The 24,787-nt window shown below is 42.9% G+C and overlaps 1 protein-coding gene and 1 pseudogene across 1 annotated transcript; both read left to right on the forward strand.

Annotated features, from left to right (window-relative positions):
- Window positions 1-690: 690 nt before the first annotated feature.
- On the forward strand, window positions 691-9,407 carry LOC109876785 (alpha-1-antitrypsin-like protein CM55-ST). The gene is made up of 5 exons (XM_020469170.2): window positions 691-776; window positions 7,001-7,864; window positions 8,162-8,429; window positions 8,553-8,700; window positions 8,998-9,407. Exons 2-5 carry the CDS (start codon window positions 7,009-7,011, stop codon window positions 9,193-9,195), a joined length of 1,470 nt encoding a protein of 489 aa, XP_020324759.1. The 5' UTR covers window positions 691-776; window positions 7,001-7,008; the 3' UTR covers window positions 9,196-9,407.
- Window positions 9,408-9,670: 263 nt separating this feature from the next.
- Window positions 9,671-24,519, forward strand: LOC109873159 (carnosine N-methyltransferase-like; annotated as a pseudogene).
- Window positions 24,520-24,787: the final 268 nt, after the last annotated feature.

Consider the following 24,787-nt stretch of genomic DNA (forward strand, 5'->3'; position numbering starts at 1 on the left):
TTATAGTCTAGTTTGTAACATTATCTATGAAATGGGCTTTTAAATTATGTATGATTACATGTTTAGAAATTTGAGTTTAGAAATTATGCATTTATGTCCATTTGAATGTGGTTAAAATTCAATAATCTTTTTAATGGCGGTAGTATGATAAACATTTACATTAAGTTTGACTTTTTTTATTTAGCTTTTTGAAAGTACTAATATTAAAGGGCCGAAATACCCCAAAATATAAAAATGTACGTTAATGCAAAAAATGTAATTTCAGCCTGTGGTGCTTCACAATAATTAATTGATTATTGGTTGCTCAAGTGTGGTTTGGCGTGCCAATGAAGTAGGAGCTCACTATTGCATTGTTACACATTATAATGTCCCAGGCATACGTTTAACCATGCAGACCACCAAATGCACAATAGACATCAATTGCAGAGTTTTATAAAATAACTAAACAGAACAACAACATATAGCTCTATCATTCTCTGTGTGTTATCATCCAACATGTATTTTCACAATGTCCCATGTCCATAGTTGCATTTTCAAAATGTCCAATATAGCTTTTAAAGTTTTAGTTGTTGTGTCCTGTGCCAATCCTAAATGAAAAAAATGTGTGGTCAGCACTCCCTTAAGCAGGTAATGATTACATTCTTTAAATATGGGGGCTTTGCCAGTACCAAACAAACATGTCAAAGTTCAACCCCTGATCAATCCCAAATGAACCACGCACAGTATATAAAGGGAATTTGGTCCAAATTAAGATGCCAAAGCTGCTGTCTGGAAGGGTGAGTAGGCTACTCTACTGCTATCTATCTCTACACTGGGAAATGTTAACTGGCTCTATAGCTCTGGGCCCGGTTTCCCAAAAGTATCTTATGGCTAAGATCATCATTAGAACCTTTGTAGGAGCATTGTTAAATCTTCGTGCTGTTTCCCAAAACTATCGTTACTAAAGTTGCACTTGAAAAAGCTTGTTATTTACTGCCTGCCTCAGAGCACTCATAGAACAGCTAAGCACGTTAGAGTTTTTTTTGCCCTTCTGTGTCACTTTATACACAGAAGATCTCCGCTAAATATAGAATCACAATGCTTATCTGTCTCTCTGTGACTGCCGATTTCAGAATGAAGTTGACTCCAAATACAAAGTAGACAATATGTTCGCAATTGTTACAAACAAGTGAAGGATAAAAAATTATTTAGATTATTATCTTTCGATTCTATCAGTATAGAAAAGTATTTTGAAAGTATTCAGACCCCTTGACTTTTTCCACATTTTGTTACGTTACAGCCTTATATTAAAATTAATGAAATCGTTTTCCCCCCTAATCAATCTACACACAATACCCCATAATGACAAAGAAAAAACAGGTTTTTATATATTTTTGCAAATTTATTACAAATAAAAAAATTAAATAGCATATTTACATAAGCATTCAGAACCTTAACTCAGTACTTCGTTGAAGCACCTTTGGCAGTTATTACAGCCTCAAGTCTTCTTGGGTATGATGTTACAAGCTTAGCACACCTGTATTTGGGGAGTTTCTCTGGGCTCTGGCTGGGCCACTCAAGGACATTCAGAGACTTGACCCGAAGCCGCTCCTGCATTATCTTGGCTGTGTGCTTAGGGTTGTTGTCCTGTTGGAAGGTGAACCTTCGCCCAATTCTGAAGTCCTGAGCGAATTGGAGCAGGTTTTCATCAAAGATCTCTCAGTACTTTGCTCTGTTCATCTTTCCCTCAATCCTGACTAGTTTCCCAGTCCCTGCCTCTGAAAACCATACCCACAGCATGATGCTTCCACCACCATGCTTCACCGTAGGGATGGTGCCAGGTTTTTTCCAATTGTGACACTTGGCATTCAGGCAGAAGAGTTCAATCTTGGTTTCATCAGACCAGATAATCTTGTTTCTCAGGGTCTGAGAGTCCTTTAGGTGCCTTTTGGCAAACTCCAAGCTGGCTGTCATGTGCCTTTTACTGGACTGACTTCCGTCTGCCCACTCTATCATAAAGGCCTGATTGGTGGAGTGCTGCAGAGATGGTTGTCCTTCTGGAAGGTTCTCCCATCTCCACAGAGGAACACTGGAGCTCTGTCAGAGGGACCATCGGGGTCTTGGTAACCTCCCTGACCATGGCCCTTCTCCCCCAATTACTCACTTTGGAAGGGCGGCCAGCTCTAGGAAGAGTCTTGGTGGTTTCAAACTTCTTCCATTTAATGATGGGGGCCACTGTGTTCTTGGGGACCTTCAATGCTACATAAAATGTTTTGGTACCTTTCCCCATATCTGTGCCTCAACACCATCCTGTCTTGAAGCTCTACGGACAATTCCTTCGACCTCATGGCTTGGTTATTGCTCTGACATGCACTGTCAACTGTGGGACCTTATACAGACAGGTGTGTGCCTTTCCAAATCATGTCCAATCAATTGAATTTACCACAGGTGGACTCCAATCAAGTTGTAGAAACATCTCAAGGATGATCAATGGAAACAGGATGCACCGGAGCTCCATTTTCTTTTTGTCTCAAAGCAAAGGGTCTGAAACCTTATTTACATAAGTTATCTTTTTTATTTGTAATAACATTTCTAAAAACCTGTTTTCACTTTGTCATTATGGGGTTTTGTGTGTAAATTGATGAGGAGAAATTGAATTTCATCAATTTTAGAATAAGGCTGTAATGTAACAAAATCCGAATTCACTGTAGACACATGCTCCAATGATGCACTTGGTGAACGTTATCGCTGCGTGGTGTTTTGGGATCGTCAGCCGTTGTAGGAAAGATACATCATTAAAACACTCGTAAGAAGGGTTGCAAAGCACCGGTAATTTAACAAAGTCACCGGAATCTTCGGTAATTTTGTTAAATTATACTTGAATAACTTTCAAAAAATGTATTCATATTTAGTATTACATTTTTATATCTCTGTCTATTGTCCATGAGTTTCTAATAGATAGACCTTATGGTTCAAGAGAAAATAGCCTAATTAATGAAAAAAGCATTTAATCAATAATGGCATTATTTTCAATTACCTCTGCAACTTGTCCAACTATTGACTTTTTTAACAACTGTCACCAGTTTCATGCTCACAAAAATAAAAAAAAGGATATTTCATGCTGATACCCTCATATTAAACACCAATGGTATTCACTAAGTTTATGGTTTAGGATAATGTTTACAGCTTTGTCATTATATATTTTTATTTTAAAATCATCATATTTAATTATTTCATATATTTTACATGTGATAAGGCCAGAGAGAGGGCCAGAGATAATTAAAACACTTGTGATAATCTGCAGGACTAAAAGGGCCATAAATGTCTTGTGATAGATTACAGTACATAAAATTATTGAAATATACCAAAAATATGGTAGTTTACTGGTAAACCTTCCAGTAATATACCCTCCCTTTGCAACCCTACTCGTAATATTGAGTTCCATCGCTAGCGGGAAACCGTCCCTTTCCAAAAACATATTAAGGCTAAATTGATAATTTAACCCTTCACAGCAGCATTGTTAAATCTCCGAGCTGTTTCCAAAAAAACGTTGTTCCTAAAGTTATACTTGTAAAGCTTGTTATTTACCTACTGCCTCAGACCACTCATAAAACAGCTAAGTGTGTCGTTATATGCTTTTTTGCCCTTCTGAGTCGCTTTATTCACAAAAGATCTATGCTAAACATAGAATCGAGTCTTTGCAATTGTTACAAACATGTGAAGGATAAAAATAGGCTTCAAATTAAAACCGAGATGACTGCATTAAAAGATAAATAGGCTACGTATATTTGAATCATATTGAAATCAATATCATGTTCAATCAATTGAGTTCTGTTTTTGCCTCAATATATTTTATGATGTGTAACATGTGCGCAATGATGTGACCAATCTGTGATTTAGAGCATAATAAACTGCCTCAATATTTGCAGCCATAGGTAGTAATATCTCTCTAGGTCGGAGCTGATCCGTTGTCAGTAGTGTGGAGTAATTCTAATGTTAAGGTAAGATTTAAATGGCGAAAGATGATCCGACAGCAGCGCTGCTTTTCTTTCGTACCTATTAGTACCAACACACTTAGCGAACATTCTCTCTGCGTTGTGTTTTGGCCGTTGTAGCAAAGATGCATCCTTAAAACACTCCTAAGCATAAGTTCCATCCCTTTCAGGAAACTAGGTCCTGTAATGGTTGTAATTTCATATTATTCTGTATGTAAATCAGAGACACTCCATTTAGTTAATTACATGATATGTTATGTTTCGTATGGTATGTATTAATTTGTGGATGTCCATCATCCATCACTTGCCGTGCGAAGTGTGTTAAAGTTCCAGAACAATTGATGTCCTGAGAAGTGTGCTAAAGTTACGGAACAACTGATGCCAGCTATACACACCAGGTCTCCAGTGCGCATTCACAGCCCAGTACGTCCTGTGCCTGCTCCTCGCACTCTCCCTCATGTGCGCCTCCCCAGTCCAGTACGTCCTGTGCCTGCTCCTCTCGCTCGCCCTGAGGTGCGAGTCACCAGCCTGGTACCACCAGTGCTGGCCCCACGCACCAGGCTTCCTGCGATGGTCCACAGTCTGGCGACGGCTCCCAGTCCAGAGCTTCTGGCGACGTTTAACAGTCCGGGCCCTCCTGAGACGGTCCACGGTCAGGGACCTCCTGGGACGGTCCACGGTCCGGGACCTCCTGGGACGGTCCCCGGTCCGGGACCTCCTGGGACGGTCCACGGTACGGGACCTCCTGGGACGGTCCACGGTACGGGACCTCCTGGGACGGTCCACGGTCCGGGACCTCCAGCTCCATGGCCGGAGCCTTCCCCTGCGCCGATGCCCAGTCCGATGCCCAGTCTAAGCACGGCGTCCAGTTCAGCTCCAAGGCCAGAGTCTTCTTCGGCGTTAGTGCCAAGTCCAGGCATTGTATTGAGATAAACTTTTGTAGGTGACCAAATACTTATTTTCCACCATAATTTGCAAATAAATTCATAAAAAATCCTATAATGTGATTTTCTGGATTTTTTTTCTCAAATTTTGTCTGTCATAGTTGAAGTGTACCTATGATGAAAATTACAGGCCTCTCATCTTTTTAAGTGGGAGAACTTGCACAATTGGTGGCTGACTAAATACTTTTTTGCCCCACTGTATATATGTGTGTGTATATACACACACATATATATATATATATATATATATACAGTGCCTTGCGAAAGTATTCGGCCCCCTTGAACTTTGCGACCTTTTGCCACATTTCAGGCTTCAAACATAAAGATATAAAACTGTATTTTTTTGTGAAGAATCAACAACAAGTGGGACACAATCATGAAGTGGAACGACATTTATTGGATATTTCAAACTTTTTTAACAAATCAAAAACTGAAAAATTGGGCGTGCAAAATTATTCAGCCCCCTTAAGTTAATACTTTGTAGCGCCACCTTTTGCTGCGATTACAGTTGTAAGTCGCTTGGGGGTATGTCTCTATCAGTTTTGCACATCGAGAGACTGAAATGTTTTCCCATTCCTCCTTGCAAAACAGCTCGAGCTCAGTGAGGTTGGATGGAGAGCATTTGTGAACAGCAGTTTTCAGTTCTTTCCACAGATTCTCGATTGGATTCAGGTCTGGACTTTGACTTGGCCATTCTAACACCTGGATATTTTTATTTTTTGAACCATTCCATTGTAGATTTTGCTTTATGTTTTGGATCATTGTCTTGTTGGAAGACAAATCTCCGTCCCAGTCTTAGGTCTTTTGCAGACTCCATCAGGTTTTCTTCCAGAATGGTCCTGTATTTGGCTCCATCCATCTTCCCATCAATTTTAACCATCTTCCCTGTCCCTGCTGAAGAAAAGCAGGCCCAACCCTGATGCTGCCACCACCATGTTTGACAGTGGGGATGGGGTGGTCAGGGTGATGAGCTGTGTTGCTTTTACGCCAAACATAACGTTTTGCATTGTTGCCAAAAAGTTAAATTTTGGTTTCATCTGACCAGAGCACCTTCTTCCACATGTTTGGTGTGTCTCCCAGGTGGCTTGTGGCAAACTTTAAACAACACTTTTTATGGATATCTTTAAGAAATAGCTTTCTTCTTGCCACTTCCATAAAGGCCAGATTTGTGCAATATACAACTGATTGTTGTCCTATGGACAGAGTCTCCCACCTCAGCTGTAGATCTCTGCAGTTCATCCAGAGTGATCATGGGCCTCTTGGCTGCATCTCTGATCAGTCTTCTCCTTGTATGAGCTGAAAGTTTAGAGGGACGGCCAGGTCTTGGTAGATTTGCAGTGGTCTGATACTCCTTCCATTTCAATATTATCGCTTGCACAGTGCTCCTTGGGATGTTTAAAGCTTGGGAAACCTTTTTGTATCCAAATCCGGCTTTAAACTTCTTCACAACAGTATCTCGGACCTGCCTGGTGTGTTCCTTGTTCTTCATGATGCTCTCTGCGCTTTTAACGGACCTCTGAGGCTATCACAGTGCAGGTGCATTTATACGGAGACTTGATTACACACAGGTGGATTGTATTTATCATCATTAGTCATTTAGGTCAACATTGGATCATTCAGAGATCCTCACTGAACTTCTGGAGAGAGTTTGCTGCACTGAAAGTAAAGGGGCTGAATAATTTTGCACGCCCAATTTTTCAGTTTTTGATTTGTTAAAAAAGTTTGAAATATCCAATAAATGTCGTTCCACTTCATGATTGTGTCCCACTTGTTGTTGATTCTTCACAAAAAAATACAGTTTTATATCTTTATGTTTGAAGCCTGAAATGTGGCAAAAGGTCGCAAAGTTCAAGGGGGCCGAATACTTTCGCAAGGCACTGTATATATATATATATATACACACACACACATATGTCACTGGCCAGAAAGTTTTACCAAGTTGTGTTCCCAGATTCAATGGGTTTAGCCTATATCATTATTCAAATGACCTCTGAATAGCGGTACATCTTCCAGATAGTGACATTAATTGTGGAATTGACACCAAATTGATTGACTAATGCTACATGTTTTACTTTGTGATAGTTGCCAAGATGAGGACAGCCCTGTGTTTGTGGATCGTTATGGGAGTGCTCTGCCCGGGAGAGGTCAGAGGTCACAAAGGTAACGGAGGTGACCGCCACCACGGTCACAGTCGCGACCATGGTGGTGACCGTGACCATAGTGACAGGCGTGACCGCGAACATGGTGACAGGCGCGACCACGGGCGCGACCATGACCATGGTGACAGGCCCGACCACGGTCACGGACGCAACCATGACCATGGTGACAGGCGCGACCACGGTCACGGGCGCGACCATGACCATGGTGACAGGCGCGACCACGGTCACGGACGAGACCACGGGCATCATCATCATCATGAGCCCAGTGACAACAGCACTAAACCAGTGATCCAAGGAAACTTGGAGTTTGCTTATAGCCTGTACAATCAGCTGGTGGCTCAGCCTGACAACCAGGGCAAGAATGTGTTCTTCTCCCCGCTGAGTGTGTCCCTGGCCCTGGCCGCTCTGTCTGTGGGGGCCAAGGGTCAAACCCACCAGCAGCTTTTCACTGTTCTGGGCTTCAACAGTAGCCTACTGACCCAAGAACAGGTGGACCAGGCCTTCCAGACCATCCTCACACAGCTCAACCAGAAAATAGATGTGAACCTGACCGTAGGAAGTGCACTTTTCATGCAAAACACCTTTACACCACACCCCGAGTTCCTTGAGGACTTGAAGCGCTTCTACCTTTCTGAGGGTGTCACAGTGGACTTCACCAACACTGCTAAGGCCATCGATACAATCAATACATACGTGGGGGACAAGACTAAAGGCAAGATAGACAAGTTAGTCAAAGATCTGGACCCAACCACTGTCATGTACCTCCTCAGCTACATTTACTTCAAAGGTAAGAGGATATTGCAAACTTTTAGACAAAAAACAAAAATACAAACATGAAATACGGTCCTTGAAATGAAGTAGAGTTCACTTCTTTGATGGATACAGATCTTGTGGAATCAATTCCTTCTAACTCTGTCAATATGAAATTTTTTTGGTCTCTGGATGTTGTTGGTGTTATTGATGCCATTGTACCTTTTGGCTGTATCTCTTGCTGGGTCTCCCCCTCAGAAAACCACTTTTGGTCTGGTAACTTTTACTCATCACATCACACCCTGAAATGTTTTACGATTTTCTAATTCTCAAGGAAAATGGGAGATTCCATTTAACCCTGCAGACACAAAGGAGGACACATTTCATGTGGATGAAAACACCACTGTTCCGGTCCAGATGATGAGCATGATGAAGAGGTTCTCCGTCTACTACGACCAGGAGATCTCCACCAGTATCCTGCATCTCCGCTACAACGACTCAGTGTCCATGATGTTGGTGCTACCGGAGAAGGGACTCGCTAGTCTGGACGAAGTCATATGCCTCAACCACATCACCAAGTGGCACAGGTGGAAGAAAGCCAGGTATGACCTCTCTCAATCATTAAGCACCACTCTCATAGAACTAATAAATGTTGGGTGGGTAAAATAACCACGTATCACAATCATTGCAAGTAAAACCTTCTTCCTGTCCATGTTTGTCTTTAGGGAATATCATGTATATGTTCCCAAGTTGTCCATCACTACAACATACTCCCTCAAGGACATTCTGAGTGGAATTGGAATGCCGGACATATTCAGTGATCGAGCTGACTTCAGTGGAATATCAGAGGAACTGAAGGTGGCTGTCTCAGAGGTGGGGAACTCATTCACTCTCAGTGATTCATAAAGACATAAATATACAGGGAAACAACAGCAATACAGCAACAGCAATGCACTAACCTCTCAAGCACAACCATGTAATGACAGCCTTAATGTTGTGGTCATTTTCAATTGGTAGTTTTATCCCTGCTTTTTCAAGCAACCCCTGAAAGCTCTATCTGGCTCCCCAGGGTGTCCTGGGAGAATCACTGCCCTAGAACATATTATATGTGAACCATGTGAACTAGGCCTATGTACTGTACATCAGACTGCATTGTGTGGTTGTTTTCAGGTGGTGCAACAAGCCTCCTTGGACGTGGATGAGGCTGGAGTGACCACAGCAGCTGCCACAGGTGTGGTCCTTATGCCCCTCTCCTCCCGACACACCCATGTCTTGAAGTTCGACCATCCATTCATGGTCTTTGTTATGGACCGGGAGACCAAGAATATTCTCTTCATGGGCAAGATCATCAACCCAGCCAACAAATAAAACCGGTGCTATGTAAAACCTGTGCTGCAGAAAACATGTGGTCTATTATCACAAATTGAAATCTAAGTGCTGCTGTTAGGAAACAAGTAAGCAAACCCATCCAAACTCTTCTGGGTCAATCTAGCCTGGGAACCCAAAGCTAGCAAGAGTATAAATCCTCTGTATTCACTTTGCTGGATATTTGTACAACTATTAAATACATATCACCATTTGCTGCCAGTCTTATCTTTTGGTTCTATGCCTAATAAAGCATGTTACAGAATTTGGACACATACATGTTCTTGCAACGTTCCCATGAAACGTGTCTAGAACATTAATATAATATATTCGGAGAACATGGTAACCATGTTCTGTGCATGTTTGATGGGACGTTCATGGAATATTCTCCTTACCCACAGAAAACTGGACACATTCATTTTCTTGAAATGTTCCCATGAAATGTGTCTAGACCATTAATATCTTAAGTTCTGAGAACATGGTAACTGTGTTCTGGGTAAGTTCTAGCTGACATTAAGGGAATGGTCTCTTGGAAACATTCCTTGCATGTCACAGGAACATTGCTATGAAAATGTTAGTTAATGACCTAACTAGACTCGTAAGGGAACGTTCTCTAAAGTTCTGAGGAACGTTTGTTGGGATTAAGGATTGGCGTCCCATCAACGGGACAGTTGTAAATCATTCAGCATGTTATGTCAAGATCCCAGATTTTAACAACAAATGTCGGTAGAAGTATCTTATATCGGCTGAAAGCTTAAATTCTTGTTAATATAACTGCACTGCCAATTTACAGTAGCTATTACTGCAAAAAAAAAGCCATGCTATTGTTTGAGGAGAGCTCCTAACACCAAAACCGTTTTTTGACGGCGATAGGTTTGATAAATTGACCTCTGAAGGTGAAATGTGTACTTACATTCTGAAATCTTGCTCTGATTTATCATCCAAAGGGTCCCAGAGATAACATGAAGTGTCGTTTTGTTAGCTAAAATCCCTTTTCAAGTCTTAAAAAAGTACATATAACATGCACGATCGATTTTGTATTTGCAGTTGTTCCATTTGCATAGAAATGAAACTGTGAAAATCTCACCCTAAACGTTGTTTCAACGAGTCAAATCACATTCGTATCTATTCCTCAGAGATCCTAGAAGGTAACAAGACTTCACTATTTCATTAGGGGTGTACAGTCATGGCCAAAAGTTTAGAGAATGACACAAATATACATTTTCACAAAGTCTGCTGCCTCAGTTTGCATGACGGTAATTTGCATATACTCCAAAATGTTATGAAGAGTGATCAGATGAATTGCAATTAATTGCAAAGTCCCTCTTTGCCATGAAAATGAACTGAATCCCCCAAAAACATTTCCACTACATTTTAGCCCTGCCACAAAAGGACAAGCTGGCATCATGTCAGTGATTCTCGCGCTAACACAGGTGTGAGTGTTGACGAGGACAAGGCTGGAGATCACACTGTCATGCTGATTGAGTTTGAATAACAGACTGGAAGCTTCAGAAGGAGGGTGGTGCTTGGAATCATTGTTCTTCCTCTGTCAACCATGGTTACCTGCAAGGAAACACGTGCCGTCATCATTGCTTTGCACAAAAAGGGCTTCACAGGCAAGGATATTGCTGCCAGTAAGATTGCACCTAAATCAACCATTTATCGGATCATCAAGAACTTCATGGAGAGTGGTTCAATTGTTGCAAAGAAGGTTTCAGGGCACCCAAGAAAGGCCAGCAAGCGCCAGGACTGTCTCCTAAAGTTGATTCAGCTGCGGGATCGGGGCACCACCAGTACAGAGCTTGTTCATGAATGGCAGCAGGCAGGTGTGAGTGCGTCTGCACACACAGTGAGGTGAAGACTTTTGGAGGATGGCCTGGTGTCAAGAAGGGCAGCAAGAAGCCACTTCTCACCAGGAAAAACATCAGGGACTGACTGACATTCTGAAAAAGGTACAGGGATTGGACTGCTGAAGACTGATTTGATTTGATTTGACTGGGGTAAAGTCATTTTCTCTGATGAATCCCCTTTCTGATTGTTTGGGGCATCCGGAAAAAAGCTTGTCCGGAGAAGACACGGTGAGTGCTACCATCAGTCCTGCGTCATGCCAACAGTAAAACATCCTGAGACCATTCATGTGCTGGGGTTGCTTCTCAGCCAAGGGGGTGGGCTCACTCACAATTTTGCCAAAGAACACAGCCATGAATAAAGAATGGTACCAACACATTCTCCGAGAGCAACTTCTCCCAACCATCCAGGAACAGTTTGGTGACGAACAATGCCTTTTCCAGCATGATGGAGCACCTTGCCATAAGACAAAAGTGATAACTAAGTGGCTCGGGGAACAAAACAACAATATTTTGGGTCCATGGCCAGGAAACTCCCCAGACCTTAATCCCATTGAGAACTTGTGGTCAATCCTGAAGAGGCGGGTGGACAAACAAAACCACACAAACTCTGACAAACTCCAAGCATTGATTATGCAAGAATGGGCTGCCATCAGTCAGGATGTGGCCCAGAAGTTAATTGACATCTGACAAAGTTAACATCTGACAAAAATATCTCAAGACACTGAAGCAGCAAACTTTGTTGAAATTAATATTTGTGTCATTCTCAAAACTTTTGGCCACAACTGTAGTATATCCTATAGGACACCATATTTGGTTAGAGAGCGACGTCTTCATGGCACACCGATGACGCGGACGGCCATCTCTTGAACGACTGTATCTTTGTCAAATAAGCACCAATCGGGGTCAAACAAAGCTAGCTAGATAGCCAATGAGTTGGGCTTTACGGGAGTACCCAGAAACCATGTATATGTTGTCAAATGTAGCTTTTAACCTTGTACGACAGCATGATATTCAGAGCTATTAAGTTATTAAAAGTGGTTGTTTTGCAAATGTAGAACTTATAATATGACTACTAATACTTGGAAAGCCTAAATCAAATTCAAAGTATACAGATTTGACAATATTCTCACAGATAAATAGAATATAAATGTTAATGTCTCCTTCACGATTTGCCCAAATGTACATGGGGACTTCACACTAAAAGTCTTGAGGATCACTCATACTCCAAGTTATCCATCTGAAACTTTGCACATACACGGCTGCCATCTTGTGGACACTATCGGAATTACAACCAGAGTGATGGCTATAACAGAGACCATTCTCTTGCATTTCAAAGTTGGTGGTAAAAAAAACACTGGTTGTTTTTTTCTTTGTATTTTCTTCTATCATATCTATTGTTTTATATTCTCCTACATTCAATTCACATTTCCACAAACGTCAAAGTTTTTCCTTTCAAATGGTATCAAGAATATGCATTAAATCCAAGATGGCGCAGCAGTCAGACGTCTTTGTCCTCGTCCTGTCATATCCCATGTATATATCTTTTTATTTATTTTTCTTTGCATATCCTTTTTTATATTTTTCTAAACATGAACTTCCAAATACTCTCCTGCAACCAGCCTCACCCAATGTGGTGTCGATCTGCTTTTTTCTAGAGTATTTTTCTTTACTTCGGACCGGAATCCCCTAACAGAAGCTAGCCAGCTAACTTGCTACTAGCTAGTTGTCAGCTAACCACTGCTAGCGGTCATAAGCTAACCTTTAGCTCGGAAAACTCTCGCCAATTTGCACAACGCGATTCAAACCAGAGCATACCGGACCTATTTTCTCTCCATATCCCCAGATTCCTATCGCAAGTTCTGAACCTGGCTAGCTGCAATCCGAGTGGCTACTCCCGGCTAACGTTTCTGTCCCAAAGCAAGCACCAATTAGCCGGGAGCTAACTCATGCTAGGTCCATCTCCCGGCTAGCTGAAGATGTCCATCAGCAACTCTACAATACCTATTTTGCCAATTGGCCCAGACCCCTTTTACTGCCGGTACGGAGCGCCTTCACGACTGGACTACCAACGTAATCTGCTCAAGAGGGTTATTCAACTGGCTCCTACTACGCGACGTCCCCTGAATGCCCATCTGTTAGCCTGCTAGCCGCGGCCCGCTAGCTGTCTAGAGCATATCAGACTGTTAGCTGAATAGGTCCATCGGTCTATTTCTTGGGCCACTATTTTGTCAATTGGACTGAACCCTTTTGTTACACGGAACCCTACTACTCCATCACGACTGGTCTAGTTGACGTAACCACACGAGGAGGCTATAACAGACTTCCTCTGTCGCGATGTCCCTCTAAGGCACTTCTGCTAGCTTGCTATCCCCGGCCTGCTAGCTGTCTGAGTCGCCGTGTCTCCAGCCAGCCTAACTACTCACTGGACTCCTATGATCACTCGGCTACGCATGCCTCTTCCTAATGTCCATATGCCTTGTCCATTCCTGTTCTGGTTAGGGATTATTGTCTTATTTCACTGCAGAGCCTCTAGCCCTGCTCAATATGGCTTAGCCAACCCTTTAGTTCCACCTCCCACACATGCGGTGACATCAGCTGGTTTAAATGTTCTAGAGACAATATCTCTCTCATCATCACACAATGCCTACATTTACCTCCATTGTATTCACATCCTACCATACCTTTGTCTGTACATTATGCCTTGAATCTATTCTATCTCGCCCAGAAATCTACTCGTTTTACTCTCTGTTCCGAACGTACTAGACGACCAGTTCTTACAGCCTTTAGCCGTACCCTTATCCTACACCTCCTCTGTTCCTCCGGTGATGTAGAGGTTAATCCAGGCCCTGCAGTGCCTAGCTCCACTCCTATTCCCCAGGTGCTCTCATTTGTTGACTTCTGTAAATGTAAAAGCCTTGGTTTCATGCATGTTAACAATAGACGCCTCCTCCCTAAGTTTGTTTTATTCCCTGCTTTAGAACACTCTGCCAACCCGGATGTCCTAGCGGTGTGTGAATCCTGGCTTAGGACAACCACCAAAAACCCTGAAATGTCCATCCCTAACTATAACATTTTCTGACAAGATAGAACTGGCAAAGGGGGCGGAGTTGCAATCTACTGCAGAGATAGCCTGCAGAGTTCTGTCTTACTATCCTGGTCTGTACCCAAACAATTTGAACTTCTACTTTTTTTCCACCTTTCCAGAAACAAGTCTCTCACCGTTTCCGCTTAATATAGACCACCCTCTGCCCCCAGCTGTGCCCTGGACCCCCTATGTGAATTTATTGTTATATCTATAGTATTTCTCCTGTCTTATCTAGTGTCCTGTGTGAATTTAAATATGCTCTCTCTAATTCTCTCTCTCTCTCTTTCTTTCTCTCTCTCGGAGGACCTGAGACCTAGGACCATGCTTCAGGACTACCTGGCATGATGACTCCTTGATGTCCCCAGTCCACCTGGCTGTGCTGCTGCTCCAGTTTCAACTGTTCTGCCTGCGGCTATGGATCCCTGACCTGTTCACCGGACGTGCTACCTGTCCCAGACCTGCTGTTTTCAACTCTCTAGAGACAGCAGGAGCGGTAGAGATACTCTTAATGATCGGCTATGAAAAGCCAAATGTCATTTACTCAATAGGTGCTGACCATTTCTACCCTCGACAACTACTGTGATTATTATTATTGGACCATGCTGGTCATTTATGAACATTTGAACATCTTGGCCATGTTCTGTTATAATCTCCACCCGGCACAGCCAGAAGAGGACTGGCACCCCCTCATAGCCTGGTTCCTCTCTAGGTTTCTTCCTAGGTTTTGCCTTTCTAGGGAGTTTCTCCTAGCCAACGTGCTTCTACACCTGCATTGCTTGCTGTTTGGGGTTTTAGGCTGGGTTTCTGTACAGCACTTTGAGATATCAGTTGATGTAAGAACGGCAAAATAAATACATTTGATTTGATTGCCCCCATCTATCTTCAGAGGTCGTGCTTCTGGGTGACCTAAACTGGGACATGCTTAACACCCCAACCATCCTACAATCTAAACTTGATGCTCTCAATCGCACACAAATGATCAATGAACCTACCAGGTACAACCCCAAATCCATAAACACAGCACCCTCGTAGATATCATCCTAACCAACTTGCCCTCCAAATACACCTCTGCTGTTTTCAACTAAGATCTCAGCAATCACTGCCTCATTGCCTGCATCTGTAATGGGTCTGCGGTCAAATGACCACCCCTCATCACAGTCAAACGCTCCCTAAAACACTTCAGTGAGCAGGCCTTTCTAATCAACCTGGCCCGGGTATCCTGGAAGGATATTGACCTCATCTCGTCAGTAGAGGATGCCTGGTTATTCTTTAAAAGTGCCTTCCTCACCATTTTAAATATGCATGCCCCGTGCCCCGTGATATGCAAACTTTTCAGCTAAGTTAGGAACCAATATACACAGGCAGTTAGGAAAGCAATGGCTAGCTTTTTCAAACAGAAATTGCATCCTGTAGCACAAACTCAAAAAAGTTCTGGGACACTGTAAAGTCCATGGAGAACAAGAGCACCTCCTCCCAGCTGCCCACTGCACTGAGGCTAGGAAACATTGTCACCACCGATAAATCCACTATAATTGAGAATTTCAATAAGAATTTTTCTACAGCTGGCCATGCTTTCCACCTGGCTACTCCTGCCCCAGTCAACTGCCCTGTACCCCCACAGCAACTCGCCCAAGCCTCCCCCATTTCTCCTTCACCCAAATCCAGATAGCTGATGTTCGTAAAGAGCTGCAAAATCTGGATCCTTACAAATCAGCCGGGCTAGAGAATCTGGACCCTCTCTTTCTAAAATTATCTGCTGAAATTGTTGCAACCCCTATTACTAGCCTGTTCAACCTCTCTTTCGTATCGTCAGATTCCCAAAGATTGTAAAGTTTCCGCAATCATCCCCCTCTTCAAAGGGGGAGACACTCTAGACCCAAACTGCTACAGCCCTATATAAATCCTACCCTGCCTTTCTAAAGTCTTCGAAAGCCAAGTTATCAAACAGATTACTGACCATTTCGAATCTCACCGTACCTTCTCCGCTATGTAATCTGGTTTCAGAGCTGGTCATGGGTGCACCTCAGCCACGCTCAAGGTCCTAAACGATATCATAACTGCCATCGATAAGAGACATTACTGTGCAGCCGTATTCATCAACCTGGCCAAGGCTTTCGTCTCTGTCAATCACCACATTCTTATCGGCAGACTCAACAGCCTTGGTTTCTCAAATAACTGCCTCGCCTGGTTCACCAACTACTTCTCTGATAGAGTTCAGTGTGTCAAATCGGAGGGCCTGTTGTCCGGACCTCTGGCAGACTCTATGGGGGTGCCACAGGGTTCAATTCTCGGGCCGACTCTCTTCTCTGTATACATCAATGATGTCGCTCTTGCTGCTGGTGATTCTCTGATCCACCTCTACGCAGACGACACCATTCTGTATACTTCTGGCCCTTCTTTGGACACTGTGTTCACCCCCCAAAAAAAAGACCATCCTACCGATCCTCGACTTCAGCGATGTCATCTACAAAATAGCCTCCAACACTCCACTCAACAAATTGGATGCAGTCTATCACAGTGCCATCAGTTTTGTCACCAAAGTCCCATATACCACTGCAACCTTTACGTTCTCGCTGGCTGGCCCTCGCTTCATATTCGTCGCCAAACCCACTGGCTCCAGGTCATCTACAAGTCTTTACTAGGTAAAGCCCCGCCTTATGTAGCGGCACCCACCCATAGCACGCGCTCCAGCAGGTATATCTCACTGGTCACCTCAAAACCAATTCCTCCTTTGGCAGCCTTTCCTTCCAGTTCTCTGCTGCCAATGACTGGAACGAACTGCAAAAATCACTGAAGCTGGAGACTCATATCCCCCTCACTAGCTTTAAGCACCAGCTGTCAGAGCAGCGCACAGATCACTGCACCTGTACATAGCCCATCTGTAAACAGCCCATCCAACTACGTCATCCCCATACTGTATTTATTTATTTATCTTGCTCATTTGCACCCCAGTATCTCTACTTGCATTCATCTTCTGCACACCTATCACTTCAGCGTTTAATTGGTATGTTGTAATTACTTCGCCATCATGGCCTATTTATTACCTTACCTTCTGTATTATTGACTGTATGTTTGTTTATTCCATGTGTAACTCTGTGTTGTTGTATGTGTTGAACTGCTTTGCTTTATCTTGGCCAGGTCGCAGTTGTAAATGAGAACTTGTTCTCAACTAGCCTACCTGGTTAAATAAAGGTGGAATAAAAATAATAATAATAATATCCTTGCTTCAGGGCCTGAGCTACAGGCAGTTAGATTTGGGTATGTCATTTAGGCGAAAATTGAAAACAAGGGGGCTATCCCTAAGAAGTTTTAACCAATATACTTTAACTTGCTTGCCAGCCAGATTGATTACTTTTCCTGGCTCACTCCATTGTTAGATTGGATGGGCCTGAGTAGGCTACTACATTCGGACATGGCGGAAGGAACGGTGGAACAGGCTACTAATGGAGAAGAAGAAGAAGCATATTTTTTTGTATAGAGAAAGGATTAAATGTACAACAGAAGAGGAGACAATACTCGAAAGGGATGCGTTTAGATACTACAGGTACGGACTGCTTCAAAACAGCAGTACTAACGTTATAGGTATGGTTGTTAGCGCGCGAGTTAATCCATAAAAGTCCTTTGACCCAGACAGTGTGTTTGGCTAGTTTAATAGAGTAATGTCACAGACTACGTTACTGTATTTGATAACGTTTTGTATGAAGTTTTTAGAAAAGAGATGACTAGCTAATGATGATGCATTGCTAGCTAAAATCGATTCCTGTATTTATATTGGGGTCTGTTTTGGCTAATGTTCCTATAGGTACCAAACCGAGGTGAAATGTGTTTTATATTGAATATTCGGTAGATATGTTATAGGTATATTCTAGGCATACTTTCAAGAATGCTAAATAGTCGTCTCTCCTGCGGTCTGTGTGTCGGGAAACCGGATCAATGGGTTTAGCTTCTTCTGGGGATTGTATGTTGGTTTGCAACAAACGTTAAGGTGCATTACCTCCAACTGTACAGGAGTGTGGACCAGAGACAGGGAAGGTGTACATTCTAGAAAAATAAATACATAATTAAATACTACATCCTCTGAAGATTTTAGCAGCAGTTCATTTAAGCTTGGCTTTTCAACACCATTACTCCTTAAATCTAATTTAATCAATTTTAGAATAACACGGAACCCATACTGGTTGTGCACATGTACCATTGTGCATACATTTATTTTGTCCCCCTACACCAAACGCGATCATGACACGCAGATTAAAATATCAAAACAAACTCTGAACCAATTACATTAATTTGGGGACAGGTCGGAGAGCATTCAACATTTATGGCAATTTAGCTAGTTAGCTTGCACTTGCTAGCTAATTTGTCCTATTTAGCTAGCTTGCTATTGCTAGCTAATTTGTCCTGGGATATAAACATTGAGTTGTTATTTTACCTGAAATGCACAAGGTCCTCTACTCAGACAATTAATCCACACATAAAATGGTCAACCGAATCATCTCTAGTTATTTCTCCTCCTTCCAGGCATATTTCATTTTAGAGCTTAAATGGTGATTGGCATCTAAACTTTCATAGTATTACTATGCTGACCGGCAAAACAGTTCGTCTTTCAATTACCCACGTGGGTATAAACCACGAGGAGATGGCACGTGGGTACCTGCTACTATAAACCAATGAGGAGATGGGAGAAGCAGGACTTGCAGCGGGATCTGCATCAGAAATAGAAATGACTTCTATTTTAGCCCTTGGCAAGGCAGACGCTTGCGAGCAGTGTGGGTGCAATAATTGAATAACACATATTTCTACATTCATTTTGCAACGCACGTGATTGCGAGTGGTGTGGTCAGCCTGTAATAACAATGTGGAAAAAGTCAAGGGGTTTGAATACTTTCCGAATGCACTGTATAGATAGATAAATGCGCACGCACACACAAAAAGTTAATTTTTGTCCATCCACCCGATTTTGAATATAGAATTTTCATAGTCGTGGCATGCTTTGTGTAAGAGCTAATGAAAATTGAAAGCAACCCCCGATTCAGAATATATAATTTTCATAGACATGGAATGCTTTGTTTAAGAGCTATTGAAGATTTGAAATACTAAATATTATTACACAAAAAATAAAAAGCTGTGTTTAATTTTTTTAAATATATATTTTTCTCTCCATCTGCTCCTGATTCAGAATATACCATATTCATAGTCATGGCATGCTTGGTTCAATAGCTATTAATGAAATAACCACATTTCCAATATAAAACCATTTTTATGTCCTATAGCTGACCACCACCTCTGTTTATCTATTAGCTAGCAGCTAACTAGCACAGAAGCAAAGGAAGTGGAGCTAGCTAGCTCTAGAAAATAACAAAGATAAGAGGATACTAAAATAATATGGGCTAAATTCCTGGCTGACAGAAAGACAAACATTTACATTTCAATACGGTTGCTCATGTTATTTACAAACAAGGTTATGCCTAGCCTATACAACCACGTTCACCAAGTAGAAGATGCTTAGAAAAGAAAGTGTTTTGTGGATCTTTGTGTCAAGTAATTTTAAGAAGTCTGCATATTGAATGGAGGGTTTTCATAATTAAAAAAGGCTATGAAATATAGCTAGGTTTCTATTTCCCTTATGCTTTTCTGGACTCCCTTTATCCCCATCTCCTGTTCCTCCTGTCCACTTAATCTCAGGATGCATGTTCAGGAACGGGTGAATCGAGTCAGTTCCGGAGTCTTCAGGAGCATCATCATCATCAGCTGCCGCTGCCCAGGGTCCTGCCCAACCTGGCCCGTATCCGGCGCAGTGTGGACCACAACCAGGAGGCGCTGCATGCCATCATGCTCGACTGTGTCCACATGTTTGAGAACATGCAGTATGGCGAAGAGGTAAGCTGAAGGGTCAGAAAGGTCACACATGCTTTCTCCTACACCTCAGTTACATTAGACACTAGGCAACTAACCTTGGTTACATTAGACACTAGGCTACTTCTAGCAATCAAACTACTGAAAGGCAATCATTTTCAATGAAAGGAGGAAATAAGGAGTCATTCAACGATTTAATCACTGGCGACTAGAAGGCAAAATTGAGAAAATTCCAACTATGCAAATTATCAGTGCGACTCAATCGGAGGAGGGAGGGTCTGACTTACTAGCTTTGACACTGCTGGATAGGCAAACAACAAGTTTGCTGTTTTGCATGCTGTTCGAAAGATATCAAAGATTCCTTACTACAAGGTAACTTCTGGTGTAACCACCCTGTTAGTCATCCTCTTCCTCGTGGTTGGAGAAGTAGTAGGCTGCATCTAGATGTGCAGTGCAATAAAAACATAGTAGTACAAGTATACTGAAAAAAATAAAAATCCACCAATTCCAGTTCATATGAGGAAATCAGTCAATTGAAATAAATAAATTAGGGCCTAATCTATGCATCTGTTGGTCACAGATACCTTAAACAAACTGGGCCTCAGGACCATGTCTGTGCATTCAAAGTGCCATCGATAAAATGCAATTGTGTTCAGGCCGGTTAGACGTACTTCCAAATTCTCTAAATGGCTTATGACGGCTTATGGTAGAGAAATAAGCATTACATTCTCTGGAAACAGCTCTGGTGGACATTCCTGCAGTCAGCATGCCAATTGCACAGTCCCTCAACTACTTCAGACATCTGTTGTATTGTGTTGTGACAAAACTGCACGTTTTAGAGAGGCCTTTTATTGTCCCCGGCACAAGGTGCACCTGCGTAATGATCATGCTGTTTTATCAGCTTCTGGATATGCCACACCTGTCAGGTGGATGTACACTGCTCAAAAAAATAAAGGGAACACTTAAACAACACAATGTAACTCCAAGTCAATCACACTTCTGTGAAATCAAACTGTCCACTTAGGAAGCAACACTGATTGACAATAAATTTCACATGCTGTTGTGCAAATGGAATAGACAACAGGTGGAAATTATAGGCATTTAGCAAGACACCCCCAATAAAGGAGTGGTTCTGCAGGTGGGGACCACAGACCACTTCTCAGTTCCTATGCTTCCTGGCTGATGTTTTGGTCACTTTTGAATGCTGGCTGTGCTTTCACTCACAGCATGAGACGGAGTCTACAACCCACACAAGTGGCTCAGGTAGTGCAGCTCATCCAGAATGGCACATCAATGCGAGCTGTGGCAAGAAGGTTTGCTGTGTGTGTCAGCATAGTGTCCAGAGCATGGAGGCGCTACCAGGAGACAGGCCAGTACATCAGGAGACAACAACCCAGCAGCAGGACCACTACCTCCGCCTTTGTGCAAGGAGGAGCAGGAGGAGCACTGCCAGAGCCCTGCAAAATGACCTCCAGCAGGCCACAAATGTGCATGTGTCTGCTCAAACGGTCAGAAACAGACTCCATGAGGGTGGTATGAGGGCCCGACGTCCACAGGTGGGGGTTGTGCTTACAGCCCAACACCGTGCAGGACGTTTTTCACTTGCCAGAGAACACCAAGATTGGCAAATTCACCACTGGCGCCCTGTGCTCTTCACAGTTGAAAGCAGGTTCACACTGAGCACATGTGACAGTCTGGAGACGCCGTGGAGAACGTTCTGCTGCCTGCAACATCCTCCAGCATGACCGGTTTGGCGGTGGGTTAGTCATGGTGTGGGGTGGCATTTCTTTGGGGGGCCGCACAGCCCTTCATGTGCTCGCCAGAGGTAGCCTGACTGCCATTAGGTACCGAGATGAGATCCTCAGACCCCTTGTGAGACCATATGCTGGTGCGGTTGGCCCTGGGTTCCTCCTAATGCAAGTCAATGCTAGACCTCATGTGGCTGGAGTGTGTCAGCAGTTCCTGCAAGAGGAAGGCATTGATGCTATGGACTGGCCCGCCCGCTCCCCAGACCTGAATCCAATTGAGCACATCTGGGACATCATGTCTCCCTCCATCCACCAACGCCACGTTGCACCACAGACTGTCTAGGAGATGGCGGATGCTTTAGTCCAGGTCTGGGAGGTGATCCCTCCGGAGACCATCTGCCACCTCATCAGGAGCATGCCCAGGCGTTGTAGGGAGGTCATACAGGCACGTGGAGGCCACACACACTAATGAGCCTAATTTTGACTTGTTTTAAGGACATTACATCAAAGTTGAATACGCCTGTAGTGTGGTTTTCCACTTTAATTTTGAGTGTGACTCCAAATCCAGACCTCCATGGGTTGATAAATTTGATTTCCATTGATAATATTTGTGTGATTTTGTTGTCAGCACATTCAACTATGAAAAGAAAAAAGTATTTAATAAGAATATTTCATTCATTCAGATCTAGGATGTGTTATTTTAGTGTTCCCTTTATTCTTTTGAGCAGTGTATTATCTTGGCAAAGGAGAAATGCTCACTATCAGGGATGTAAACAAGTTGAGAGAAAAAAGCTCTTTCTGGGATCTTTTATTTCAGCTCATGAAACATGGGACCAACACTTTACATGTTGTGGTTTATTTTTATTCAGTGTAGTTGGAGGTGCTGCAGGTGTTTTTCTATTCTAGTATATCGCACAGCACAAAATTCACAAATTATTGTATTAGTGGAAATTATATTTAGTATAGATCTTAGATTCATTTTCTGCCATGATCCTTTCATCATTGGATGCATTGGAGGAGTTAAAGTGAATCTGTCTTTCTGCCCAAGATGACCTGAGGAAGGTGCATACGTCCTCCATGTTCGACATAGACAAGCTCATTAAGCAGTTTGTGCGTGACTGGAGTGAGGCGGGCCAGGCTGGGAGACTCCTGCTACCTGCCCTTCATCATAGAGATCCAGAGACTCTTTCTAAGCAATAAGTGGTGAGTGCACACAGTCTTGAAATCTAACTCAGTTGTGTGATTTTGTGTTCTGAATTGTGTCTATTCTGTCAGTGATGGCATGGTTGTTTCTGTAGTGATGTGTCTAAGGTGAGTGTGCTGGTTCCGGGGGCAGGGCTTGGTCACTTGGCATGGGAAATCGCTCGTCTGGGCTACGCCTGCCAAGGGCTACGCCTGCCAAATATAATAACGCATGGAGCTTCTTCATGCTCTTCTCCTCCAACTTTGTCCTCAACAGGTAACACACACCCTCATCCCTCATTTAAGCCTAGCATATAATGCAATAATTCAGTCCTTACATATGTTGCACCATGTGTCATTTAATGATTGAGTTGGGCCAAATCAATTGCCTAGCATATAAAATTAGCCCCATGCAATCCTCTTCGGAAAAAAATATTTATTGTTGGTGATCATTTTCTCACACTACTGTTGTTCAGCTTATCTAACTTGCCTCTGTTCTGTCCTTCCTCCTTCTTGAGGTGTGAAAAGGTCAACTCCATGACCCTGTACCCGTGGATCCACCAGTTCAGCAACAACAAGAGGTCATCTGGCGTCAACCCCCAGAGCCTGCCTCCAAACTCTGACTTCTCCATGGTGGCCGGGGACTTCCAGGAGGTCTTCACAGAGCCTAGTGAGTGGTGAGCCCCACACAGGCTGTCTGAAAGATCAACAAGAGCATTAAGTGATCAGGGCCTTTATACACAAAGCATCTCAGAGTTGGAGTGCTGATTTAGGATCAGGTCCCCCGTTTTATTCAGAATCTAAAAGGCTAAACTGAGCCTAGATCAGGACTCCTGCTCTTAGACACAGGCCCTGTGAATATGGGCCCTGGCCCTTGTGTCTCTCAGGTTATGTAAATTGTCCACGCATTGGGAGTAGTCAAGTGGTGAAAGTGAGCACTCTACACTAGACACATAAATTATTTGTATAACCTGTGTTGGTTTGTATTAGCAATGATAGAATGTGGTGAAACGAGTATCATTGTGGTCTTTGCTCTCAGACACCTGGGACTGTGTGGCTACCTGCTTCTTCATCAACACGGTGCACAATGTCATCGACTACGTGGAGACCATCTGGAACTTTCTCAAATCTGGAGGCGTATGGATCAATCTTGGTGAGTGACGATTGGTTCAACAGACCACCTTACTGACCAGTGAAAGAGGTTCCCTTTGATTCTATGCATTTTTGGTGCAGTTGCCGTTTTAACTTACTGGTAGTGAGTCGTATACTGAGTGTATACTTTTACCAAAGCTGAAATTCCTCCCTTTCCTCTAGGCCCGCTCTCAAAATGCATACTACCGTGCTCCGAGCACAGGAGGGTTGGAGTATGAATCCAAATCAAAGTATACGAAATGGAGAACGGAGAGCAGTTCTCAAAAGCGTACTCCATTTGTATATATTTTGAAGCATGCACCGATGCAAGCTTCAACGGAAAGTATGCAAAGAAATAACACGCAACCACGTCAAACATTACGCAAAATGTATTGAAATCAATGGCTGGTCATTATTTGAGATGAAGCGAGAGAAAATACACTCCGACTTCGGAATAAAATGTTTCCTATTCACATCATATGTTGCCTGACTACAATATTTTATTTTGATACATTAATAAATACATGTTGTGTTCATTTTGGCATGTTTACCTGCCTACATACTGTAGATTGCAATCCCATAAGTCAAAAAGGCTAATGAAAGGGCCACGAAGAATTGTTAGCTAGCTACCCACAAATAATTGACATAATATTAGTTTTAGGTCATTTTGCTGTTGACACAGTGCCCAATTAACCCGGAAGCCAGCTGCACAAATGTGTCGAAGGGAAACCCAGCCCGCCACAGGA

The sequence above is a fragment of the Oncorhynchus kisutch genome, linkage group LG3 (genome assembly GCF_002021735.2).
Source record: "Oncorhynchus kisutch isolate 150728-3 linkage group LG3, Okis_V2, whole genome shotgun sequence".
Classification (NCBI taxonomy): Eukaryota; Metazoa; Chordata; class Actinopteri; order Salmoniformes; family Salmonidae; genus Oncorhynchus; species Oncorhynchus kisutch.

Excerpts from the sequence above, each read along its gene's own strand:
- LOC109876785 (XM_020469170.2), top strand. The coding sequence starts at position 7,009 with ATGAGGACAGCCCTGTGTTTGTGGATCGTTATGGGAGTGCTCTGCCCG. Across the intron at positions 7,865-8,161 it reads CAGCTACATTTACTTCAAAG|GAAAATGGGAGATTCCATTT; the intron begins GTAAGAGGATAT and ends CTAATTCTCAAG. Across the intron at positions 8,430-8,552 it reads CACAGGTGGAAGAAAGCCAG|GGAATATCATGTATATGTTC; the intron begins GTATGACCTCTC and ends GTTTGTCTTTAG.